Here is a 12,065-nt window from a genome sequence, read left to right as displayed (position 1 = left end):
GCAAATGATTATATCAAAAAACTAAAAACATTGCATTACCAAATAACTTATGTCACAGGATTCTTGATAAAATGGCATCCTGACACCAGGGCAATTAAAATAACTCGCCTTCCACGAACAAGCAGGTTGAAAATGAGTATTTATCGTATGTTAAATTGGCAGGGTAATGTTTATCCTCTTAAGTCTATGTATACGTATCTAAAACCTAGTTTAAGCATCGTGTTAATATTTCTAACGTTTTTAACACAGCTTACCTTTTCAGCGTATGCAAGTGAGTTAAATTTCGGCGATCTGAAACAGAAAAAGAAAAGTTATTCTTCGTTGATCTGAAACATATATATTCCAGATTATAACCTACATTTCAAGCCAATGGAATCGCCTATTGGGCCTTCAAAAAGTACCACGCTTAATCGCTAAAAATAGCCGTGTTACAACTTAACACACGTGGTTCCCAACACGCAGAAAAATCACTTTATAATATGAGTAAGTTAGAACATATTGTGTAAATTCTTATGAACTAAGAAGGGCTTGCTCGCTCCGTCCTTCAGAATCATTAACAATTGATATGTCTAAACTTGAACTAAAGGAAAAACTATAAGGCCTGGATGTAAATAAGATTAAGTACATATTTTTATTGTACGTGATACTATGTGAGCTTTAATGTGAGCTTTAATGTAATATGTTTTACTTTTTCCTCTCGTTCATATAGCGAAAAAGGATATCACAATTAGAACTTTCTGCTCACATTAACGAAACATATCTAAAAAACATTTTTTACAGTCATTTGTATATTTCGTTTATGAATACAAGCAGCACTTTTCAGACAATATGTATATATTCAACACTCTGATGGTTTTCACCAGAATGGTTATTTAATATCAAGCCAGACATGTTTGCAAAGAATGTGAATTATTCAATAATATGTAGTAACCAATACATTACGTTCCCGTAACTATTGTAATGAGGATAGAACTTATGTGCAGAAGATGCGGCGCGTGTTTGATGAATGTTCTGATTTTTAAAATGCATTCTGGAGACTATAATGAACATTTTCCACTACCCGTTCTTTGATGATTATTTTTTATAACTTTTACGTTTTTACAACTAATGTTATGTGAGTTATAATAACTTATGCTAAATCACTCTCGTTGGCACGGTGCTGCGCAAGAGTGTAATTTTACTTTGTAGAGGAAATCGAAATACCCGTAGAAAACCTATTTGTCGTGCTTGTTAACTATAAAATGTTAATTCAGAGATTATTGGCCACTGGAGTAGAACAAGGCTACTTCATCAATTTCATACCTGGCGTACGCTAGCCTAGAACGCTTATGTAGGTTACAAAAATCAGGCTGCGCATAAATTCATCACATTCACATCGTTTGTACTTGACAAATACCTAGACCTAACAGTTACTAAGATAAGTTTGAATATAATGTTAAGTCGCGGTTGCGGTGTTATGGTATAGATGGAACATATTGTTTAGATTCTTAATGGTAAAGAAGAGTGAAAATAGCAAATCCATTCATTTGTAGGCGGTACCAAATTATGACGTCATTTTGTTTCAGTTATAAAAGTGCAAGTCTTAACGATGAAACGTTGTACTAACTGGGAGCCAATATGTGATTTCATTGGCTGAACATATAGGTATTTATTTAAATTGAGTCATATTATACAGATTAATCATTTCCCTTTCAAGTTTTCAATCGATCAATTAATACTTACATCGTCTCGTCTTCTTGAAGCAACAGCAACAGCAACGCAAATGGACATAGCAGCCGTGACACGCCGTCTTAAATTGCTTCCGAAACTTCACTGAAGCATACAAAAAAAAAAAAATTGTTATACGCACATTGTCTATACTTTTCGACTATAACCTTGGGAAACAGTTTAGTGTCGAAAGCAGATCCTAACATAATGTCATAGCTGACCGTCTGTTTTCATTCGCCGACGGCAAAATAAATAGCTGCTGTTATTACTTCATCACTGGGAGATTTCCAGAAGCCATTTAACTCATTAAATTGAAAGCTTTGGAAGAGTTTGAACTGATTTCGAGATAAAATATGCCAAGTCGGCACTTATGCGAGTGTAACGTTCTCTGTCAGCATTGTAAAATAATTTGTAAGAAGTGGGCAGAAGTATGTTTTGGTCAGCGAAACTTCTCGCTATATGAAATTACAAAAAAACGAACCTAAGCTGCGTTCTTATATAATCTAGATATTACAATTATAACATTTGATAGATTAACATAGTTTTTACCTGTTATGTGTATGTGTAAGTTATATTATTTCCTTTAAATCAAATTAAACCTCTGTGACCTTGATGTTTGACCTACACAACTCTATCCAATACATGATTATTATGTGGATTGTAATTATTAAAAGGCCTATTATCGGCTGTTTTATGTAACCAAATATAAATATTTCGAAAATTAAAAATATATAGTTTGCTTATAAGTTAAGACATAACAAAATAATTCTGAATACAATCATAAAAAAGATAAAAAATAAAACAGTAGAAAAAATAAGTTAACTTATAACCTTGATAAGTATTTCAAACTTTTCTGATTTTTTTTTATATTAAGTTACATTAAAACAACCGATCATGGCCTTTTTTAAATAAGAATAATTCCGTAGGTAATCAGGATTCGAACGGGAACTCTAAGTCAGCAGACGTGGATCATATACATTACACCATTGATGACAGATAATAAAGAGACGGCTTTATTCAAGATATAAACACACTTTAAAATTGTGGTGTTATTACTCATAAAACTTGAGTTTTGAAATTTAAAAACGAAAGTTGTCAGTATCACTATGTGTATTGTTATTATTATTTTTCAGGTTGTTTGAAAATGCTTTAAAACGAAGCTATCTTTTTGCTATCAGGAAATAGGGTAATGTGATAGTTCAAAAGGCCTTATTCAACCCTTCATTTATTTCTGTATTTGTAAACATAAAACAATATACTTGCCAGTACACAGAGAGCTGCTTTAAATTGCTTAAGTTTGTATGGTTTATCTGCAGAAGTTGCTGAGTGACAAGCAATTAGTAGGCATATTCAACAATTGTAAAATAAACATATGGAAGTGAGTGATATCGAGTTGTCTTTCAGACTTTGATGTTACACGCGACACATTGTACTACTATGGTGAACATTTGTGTTTAATTAAAAACTAAATGGCTAACTTGCTATTAAATGCAGAATGAACTAGCATTTTTGCATGCATAAACGGACAGACGTGGACTGAATGACTGACAAATGGATCGACCAATAGCCCTAAAGCCGATCTTAGACTACTACCAATCAAAGTAGTTATAAAATTAACTTACCGCTCATGAAGTTATATATAACCGGATTTACGGCACTGTTGAAATAACATAGAAATCTGGCCGTCCAGTACATACACAGCACGGCGACTCGGTTTCCTCTCAGACCATCTAGGGCATTTGTATACCTGTCAATTATATCAATTTCGCATATCTTAGGCGTTTTATAGGCTTTTGATGGTATATGCGTTTAAGTTTAAAGGTAAGCTTAAACACCGCTAAACCACTATAGTACAATTCATTCAGCTATGTCTGTGAGTTTTAAGTTAAGAGCGTTTCTTGGTAAAGTTTGGTTTCTGGTATGTAATGGTGTTCATTTGCAGCGATGGTGTGGATAGTTCTTGGAGGCTATCATGGCAACCGCAAAAAAGCCTGTACGTCTCTAAACTGTAATAACTTAACTTTTTGCCATTTATTTTACATCTTTATAATCAACAACCAAATAACTTTCAAAATGATACCATAATTGGTATGACAAAAATATCATTAAGATTAATGGAGCTATCAGATAACTAGCGTTTTTGTTGGTCGGATTTTTTAAGTTAAACTGACCTTACCTGGCAATATTTAGAACATAAATTGGAAGATAACAGAGTCCAAACGTGATGACGACAACAATCAACATCTTAGCTGTCCTGCGTCGTACTTGTAGATATTCTATTGCCGATTCTTTCTGTAAATCTGAAGTGAAACATAAACCCTCTTATTTGGTAAACGATATTCAAAAGGACTCATTGTCATATTGTAAATTCGCTCTGTAAATCTGAAATGAGCTAAAAATGTATCCCCTTTTTAAGTACCCGATAATCAAACGGTTTTTATGCATGTATTGTCAATACACGGTATTCAAATGGACTTGATGTTCTGTAGTCTACTCGTTCTGTAAATCTGAAATGAGATATCCCACCCCAGCTCTGTATCATTATTATTATTATTAATTATTATTATTATTATTATTATTATTATTATTATTATTGCATTTTATGTTTTGTTTGCATCTAATGTTAGACTATACACTCAAGTTTCTAAATTAGGACAAAACGCCACTTATTCACAATCGGTCCGTCACGCAAAGTTGAAATATTGGTTCACAATGGTCTATGAGTATTGGCAAAGACAAATTGATGACCGTCAAAGACCGTCTTCGTAATTGGATTGCTGGATACGTGCTTGGTATGTGGTAGATTTTTCCGCACAATACCTTTCTACACAAACGTATTCAAGGCGTTATTAACAATGAGAATGGCGTTTAAAATATTGTTGGGCAAACTCGCGATAAATTGTTTAAAAGGATTCATATTTGTATTGGTACCATTGTATGCTAGACTAGTTTAAGTAAAGCAAAGCAAAAAGTATCAGCAAAGTACTTATACGGCCATATATGAAATTAATTCTTGAAAAGGTTTCATATAATGGTACAGATCATGACTTCCTTTAAGGCCATAATAATTGTCTTACAGCGTCAGGCTATTTTGCATTGCACCAATCCGGTTAAAACATAGCACTCGCACTAAGGGTTTAGTATATTTACATTTATCCCATTAACGAAGGTTTCATTGATTAATTTCTCGAACCTTCTAACTAGGTTTTAGGTTTCATTTTATTACAAAGTCTTTTCACTACATTTCAATATCGTGTACTAAAAAGAGGGATAAATGTTTGGCTTATTTCAGATTACCAGTACGAAATGAAAATATATCATGACATATCACATTTAATCTGAAGTTGTATAAAGAACAAACTTTGTCTTCATGACAAGAACGGTTTTAAGACCTTACTGTTTAGATTGATGAGATAATTTTACCAGCATGTACGTATATGTGAGAGTTCATTTTAGCGATTTACAGAAATTGGAGCGAGCACAGCGAGGCAGCAGGCCGAACAAGCTCGTTCAGTTTTCTATAGATCGCCAAAATGAACTCTAACTTATTTGGTGTTCGAACTTAGTTGACCCACTAGCCAATTGTGCACTGAATAGATGTCAATACGATTTGAAAGCTGATTACAAATCTATTTCAAATTCGGGTTAATAACGTAAGCTTTAACTGCTTCCAGAAAACGGCACCCTTAACTGTCAATCATAGTAATTTCGCGCATGCGTAGAGGGCAGAGCGATCAATGCAAAATAGACGACCTTACCAAATTATGTAAATCGACACACTACTCTTAACGACAATACATGTTTGTAGCAACGTCAGATCTGCTCTACATGATATGGAGAAGCAGTAAATAGGGTAAATTCTCAATTGTCATTGGCCCACAAATATGTGCGAACACCAAATGTTTTAATATCATTATATTGTCAGTTGTATTAAATTAACAAAAAGCCAAAAGAAAACAAGAGACACATAATACAGGGTTCGAACTCATAACTGTTTACGTCCCGAAGTCAGACGCTCTATTGCCAAGGCTTTGTTGCTGTTAAAAACTAAGGAATTCGTTTACACAATTGAAACAATCTTTCTAATCATTATATTGATTTTATGTACTTTGCCCATATATTGATTAATCCAAAACAAATATGAATAAAAAGGACACCCATGGCTCAGTGCGAAAATCGGACCGAATTTGTTTAAGAACAGAGTACAGCTATTCGCTTATTTCTTTGTCCAGTGATATCGCGTGACTAGTAACATTCGTCTACTTTTGAGGAATTTTTATATCAGCGCGATTATTTCCATTAAAGGAGGGATACGTGCCATCTGCCCTCCGTCTGATCCGCGAGGGCCACGTTGATGTGGTCATTGGTGTAAGCGTAAGGTTGGTGCAATTAACATATAAATGAATTGAGGAGTGTCCAATTTCCAACCATAGTGAGGACAATATCGATTCTGATTTGTATTGTGGATGACGATAGCTTAGCACGCATTACTATAATTGACCAATGACGTATTCTCCACTTAAATACTTTTGCCTTTTCTGTTTAAAGTGACTTCAAGTTAAAGTATTTCGGATGAGAGTATTTGTATTTAGCGGCAATCAAAATATGTTTAACACTTCACTAACTTGTTGTTAACGCATTAGTTCTGGGAGAAAAATAATATATATTGGCCACATTTCATGTTTCGTTCTTAGGATTTATGGCATCTATTTGTCAGAAATTGCAAAACAAAGAACAAACAGTGTAATTCGTTTTAAGCGACCGCTTCTATTTTTCATCCTTAATATCGTAAAGACAATTCTAAATATACCAACTAAGAGAACTTATTAATAAAAAATGTTGGGATTTTTATATTCATTGTTAGAGAGAGTGGCATGACAATGTTATCAACTACACATTGTTATAATTTCACATGGTGCACTGTGTGTGGGTTCATAATGCAATTCGCAAACGTTCGAAGCAAATTTTGCTTCCATCACTATAAGAGTATATAATTATGTTAATAGTTATGGGTTTGTATTCAATATGCAACCTAAGTCAATCATATGGTAATAACACATTTGTCACAAATCTCTTTTAACATTTATATTATGGTATTATTATTTAATACAATTTGCTTGTACTAGTTTAAACATTGATTTAAAATCAATCATTAGGTAGTATTGTATCGACACGATACGGTAACACTTGACCAATTTTCACTGCTCTGACCATTTTTACGTCATCATATATAAGTATTATTAACACCTGATACCAGGGTAAGTGCCATTACATTATAATTGTTTTATAGACATTCTTGCATTACAATTTAGGTTTGTAAATACAGTTAAATATTGTCTCTTGTACATGTACTTTGCAATTGTCAGGTTTTTATATTGCAAGTAAGCGTTGTAAGCTTTATTTGCTCATATAATTATTTAGAGAGCTATTTTCATTCGTGTTAAACTATAATTGTTTAGATTCTCACAGTTTTGCCTTGACGGGGAATGAACCGACATTTTATTGTTTTGCTTTGCATGATTGTTGAGAGTAAAAGTGTATAATCATGCTTGTTAAATATAATTTAGGTAAGCAATGATATAGTAAATAGTATGACTTATGTCGTAATTTTGAATGTCAGGTTATACGTAAACAGCAGAACATCGTTTGCTATGGTTGCCACGTTATGGTTACATTGACGTTTTGGGGCTCATGACGTCAGAGGACGTTTTCAACGTAGTTGGGCTTCCGGACGCTAACAGGGCGGGATGTCAGTGGACCTCGTGTTTGTACCGGTAACACAGGCTGGTGCTGAGGACGGATACGCCTAGGTGGGCGTTGATATATCCTATCGTGGACATCGAGAGTCGGGACGTGTATTGGATTGGCCTCTGAGTGACGTCCGTGTTGACGTCTAAGTGACGCCTGTATTTCCTGTGGTCGGCGTCTGTGTGACGTCGATGCGTCTATGTGGTGTCTGTGTGACGCCGTTGTCGACATCCGGGTGACGTCTGTGTGACGTTTACGTTAGCGGGAGATTGAGATAGTGGAGTGGTAGACTGGTAACAGCGTAACAGTGTGGCAGTAGTGACATTCAACCATCATAACAATTGGGACTGCCCCTCTCTATGCCATTCCTGACCTTTGACAACATTAAATTAATTTACTGCATAGGTATGTTATCTATACCATGCCATCCGATTTGCTATATCGATCATAAATATATTTAAGAGCGCTATGAATACTATCCATGCTCAATAGATTTTAGTTGTTTTAATTGTCATAGCTTCGGGACATAACCTCTTAATGTCATCAGGGTAACACGAGGTCATTTTGGGACGTTAAGGTCATAAAGGTATGGATCTTACGCTGAAAGATATATTCATAATTGCAATACTGTGTGGAAATATTGCTGCTTTGCTGGTATTCATTACTACCCTATCATAAAGGCTTATATAAACATATTAAAATGCAAATTAATGGTACACTGTTCGTTCTGTACAATTGATATTATAATCAGTACTAAAATTGCAAAATGAAGCGACAAAAATCAAACAAATTTTGCTTTCAATAGAATGCCGAGTTCTAATTTTAGAATAGAAGTACTACATCATGTTTATGCACTCACTTGTACCAAATGTAATAACTAATAAAGTGTATGCACAAGCACCAACAATAATATCTAAAAATAGATATTCAAATGTTCAGCCCGAACAATCTATTTTTACTTATTTTAAAGGTGCAATGTTTCCATTAAGAATTGTATTTTTGCTTTTTGTGATATGTAATGCATTTCTGTCGGATAAGTTTCTATACTGCTTAGTTTGAAATATTTCTATTACACTCCCTAGTACTTTTATGTTCATCTGATGTGACGTAAATTTTCGCATGAATACCCCCTCCCCCGACGAATGTCTGGCGTAGTAATTTCGGTGACCAAGTTATTATGCAACTATGCATGCGCATTGCACGTTTCCTATCAAAACAATAACAAACGTTACGATAAAGCAAGTGTTTACAAAGACGAGTAATACATATTTTAGTAAATTACCGCAATTATTTTCATGAAACAGCGATAACAGTTTCGCGGCCAGGGCCGATAAATGTTCTACTTTATACGAGTTCACTGTTATTAAACTGAATTGTGAGATTCAAACCATGATTAGAAATGGAATAAAGGATCCGTTCTAAACAAATTCGGATATAATTGTTGTTTTTCAAACACAATATTGTTTGCTTTTTATCCGACTTGGCTGACGCTCGAAAACTATATAAAATTTCAGTAAGTTAACTCATCGTTGTGAAGAATGAAGGTGACAGGAATACAAATCGAGTGGATGTAAACCTTAAAAATTATACAATAAACGTACAAAAGAAGAACAGTTCGAGGGGTGAAAGCGAAAAGGTTCTATCTGCTTCTTTATTTAATGTCACTTAGAACCTTTTCGCTTTCACCCCTCGAGTTGGACTGTTTTGAAATAAAGTAACGTATAATAACGAATTGCAATAAATGTTTTACTTAATTGAGTGGGATAAACTCGTTTGATATCATTTTAATTTAATTTTCTTTCCCTTGTGCAAGCACACAATGACTTGTCGAGTTTTAGTAAAAGCTAAAGTTTGTCAAAATGCTTGAAAAATAGACATGAGCTGTTATTAAATGAAAAATGTGAGGCAGATGTCCTTTTAATTGTTTTTTAAAGATGAAATAAAGATAGAATACGATACAAAATAACAGAACTATTTTCTGTGTAATGATAGAATTGCATTTGTGCGAAGCAGTTCAAAAGGGGAGGATTTTCACACAGCGCGCAATTTTCCTTTGTATGTAAAACATAAGCGATATTTAAAGAATTTGAGAAAAACAGTAATAACAATAAATGTGCAGAAAACTTTCAAATATAAGAATTAACATTCATTACGCGGATATTCATGTGATCTTAAATGCTCCGCTCAAAATGTCAATTTACCCTTGAAGCGTCAATGCGAATCCTTAAAATGAATTTGACTGCCTTTCATACTCACTTTGAGACATGGTGTTGTGCCTCGATGTTGATGACCAGATACAAACGGCGATCTTTCCATATGTATAGGACATAATGACCAATGGAATGAAGAAGAAGACGACGACCAGGAACATGTTAAACTCCATCTCGATATTCTCGTCACGTGGCCCGCACACTGTCAGCCATGGTCGCAGGCTTTCTGGAATCTGTTCAATAAAGAAAGATATGAGGGACATAAAGAAGCTTCAATTATCTAATAACTACAAATCACAATATATTGCAATATGCAAACCCCGTATTGCAATATATTGCGAACTAATAATATTAGATGATTTATATTCTTATATTGGTATCAAAATATTGCCATTCAGTTTTATTGGAATAGTGTTGCAGGCTATAACGTTGTGCTTAAAGACATAGTTTGAGAAAGGCTTGTTATTCCCCGATGTTGTTGTATTTGAGTTCCACGCCTGTTTGCTCCATTATGGCTTTACCTCGCTTTGACACCGTCACGATTAAAAATGTGTAACAAATGCCATAAGTGACATGAAATAGAAGTGACTGTAATTTACAGTCAAATCCAGAAAAAATATATTGTGATACAACAGATCCGGGTACGATACCCTAGCTCTTTGCGTAGAAACATCTTGGTTATTAAACATGCTCGGTGTAAGGCATCGATACATGGGCTACAACTTTCCTGGAGTTAAACCAGTACTGAGTTCACCAAATATTGGCAATAATACCCTTTTAATGCCAGCGCTAGGACAGGGAACTACTGGTTCAATATTTAACGTCTCTGACTCGACCTGGGTTTATACAAGCGCTCTTCAGCACCCGAAGAGACCGCTCTACCTCTGAGCTATCGGGACTTGTTATTCCCCAGCTGAACAGACTCTGTATTTCTTGTGGTTTTAGACTCGGCTAATTGCCATTTAGGGATGTGTCCAAAGAAAATGGGATGTACCGGTTATGATTTCACTGATCAATATTCATTGGGTGCCAAACTTCTTTGTATTGTTTATTGGCCAATAGCCATTGAGTGTTGCGTTCAAAAAACTAGAACTCCGCGAGTCGGATGTGTCGCCTGACGAATTATTTACTGTCGACATTATAGCTGTTAGATTGGCATTTTATTCATTTAGAGACAATGATGTTGCCATTTAACTTTCAAGTGTAGATGGCATTTGAACCCTCAATCAGATATACCTACGGAATAAGTTTCAGGTTGAAACCTCCTATAGTTTACGAGATATGCCACGGACAAAACCTAAGCAAGAAAATTAACAAAGGGGCAATAACTCTAAAAATATGGCAGCAAGAGTAACAGTTCTTGTGCACTGCACTTGCCCTCAATGAGATCTATCTAGCTATGAAGTTTTAAGTTGATACCTCTTATATTCTTCAAGATATGCCGCGGACAAAACTTTAAGCATGAAAATTAACAAAGGGCAATAACTTTAAAACTAAGAAAGCAAGAGTTACTGTTATTGTGCACTGCACTTGCCCTCAATGAGATATATCTAGCTATGAAGTTTCAAGTTGATACCTCTTATATTCTTCAAGATATGCCGCGGACAAAACTTTAAGCATGAAAATTAACAAAGGGGCAATAACTTTAAAACTAAGAAAGCAAGAGTTACTGTTATTGTGCAATGCACTTGCCCTCAATGAGATCTATCTAGCTATGAAGTTTCAAGTTGATACCTCTTATATTCTTTAAGATATGCCCCGGACAAATCTTTAAGCATGAAAATTAACAAAGGGCAATAATTTTAAAACTAAGAAAGCAAGAGTAACAGTTCTTGTGCACTGCACTTGCCCTCAATTAGATATATGTACATATGAAGTTTCAAGTTGATACCACTAATAGTTTAGGGGATATACCCCGGACAAGCGAAAATGGGACGCGGACGCCGCCGCCGCCGCCGACGCCGCCGCCGCCGACGCCGCCACCACCGCCGCCACCGACGCCGCCGACAAAAGTAACCCCTATATGTCGTCTTTTCAGGCGACACAAAAAAGGAAATGCTTTGGTTATGATGTCATTGATCAATAATTATTGATTTGACATGTGATTGACGATAACATATTCATGAAAGAAAAAAAAATACGACCAATATATAGCTGTGTGTTATATGTTAGTATATAAATATATCAGTTTGTTTCAAAATAAATTCGGGGCGGGGGCATTTATAGAAGGGTTAGATAACGCCTTTAAAAGGTATTCAGTTTTCCTGAATCTTTATCACAAATGACTAAAAAAAGACACCAAAACAATTGACAATTATAATTGTCTCGGTAACGGCGATATATTGGAACTGCCGCACAGCGCTTTGCGCCAAGTAAGAAGATCCAGGAACATTAGTCCTG

The 12,065-nt window shown here is 35.0% G+C and overlaps 1 protein-coding gene across 1 annotated transcript in view; it reads right to left on the bottom strand.

The window, feature by feature from the left end:
• Positions 1–250: 250 nt before the first annotated feature.
• LOC128215397 (orexin/Hypocretin receptor type 1-like) overlaps positions 251–12,065 on the bottom strand; it is a 90,523-nt gene continuing 78,708 nt past the window's right edge. Inside the window, exons 5-9 of the mRNA XM_052922084.1 lie at positions 9,712–9,898; positions 3,884–4,007; positions 3,330–3,454; positions 1,723–1,812; positions 251–291 (exon numbers count right to left, since the gene is read on the bottom strand). Coding sequence (XP_052778044.1) covers positions 251–291; positions 1,723–1,812; positions 3,330–3,454; positions 3,884–4,007; positions 9,712–9,898 — 567 coding nt within the window. The remainder of the gene's footprint in view (positions 292–1,722; positions 1,813–3,329; positions 3,455–3,883; positions 4,008–9,711; positions 9,899–12,065) is intronic.

Source organism: Mya arenaria, chromosome 13, assembly GCF_026914265.1.
Source record: "Mya arenaria isolate MELC-2E11 chromosome 13, ASM2691426v1".
In the NCBI taxonomy this organism is placed as follows: Eukaryota; Metazoa; Mollusca; class Bivalvia; order Myida; family Myidae; genus Mya; species Mya arenaria.
Note: the sequence above shows the minus strand (reverse complement) of the source record. Positions and strands in the feature narration are given on the sequence as shown.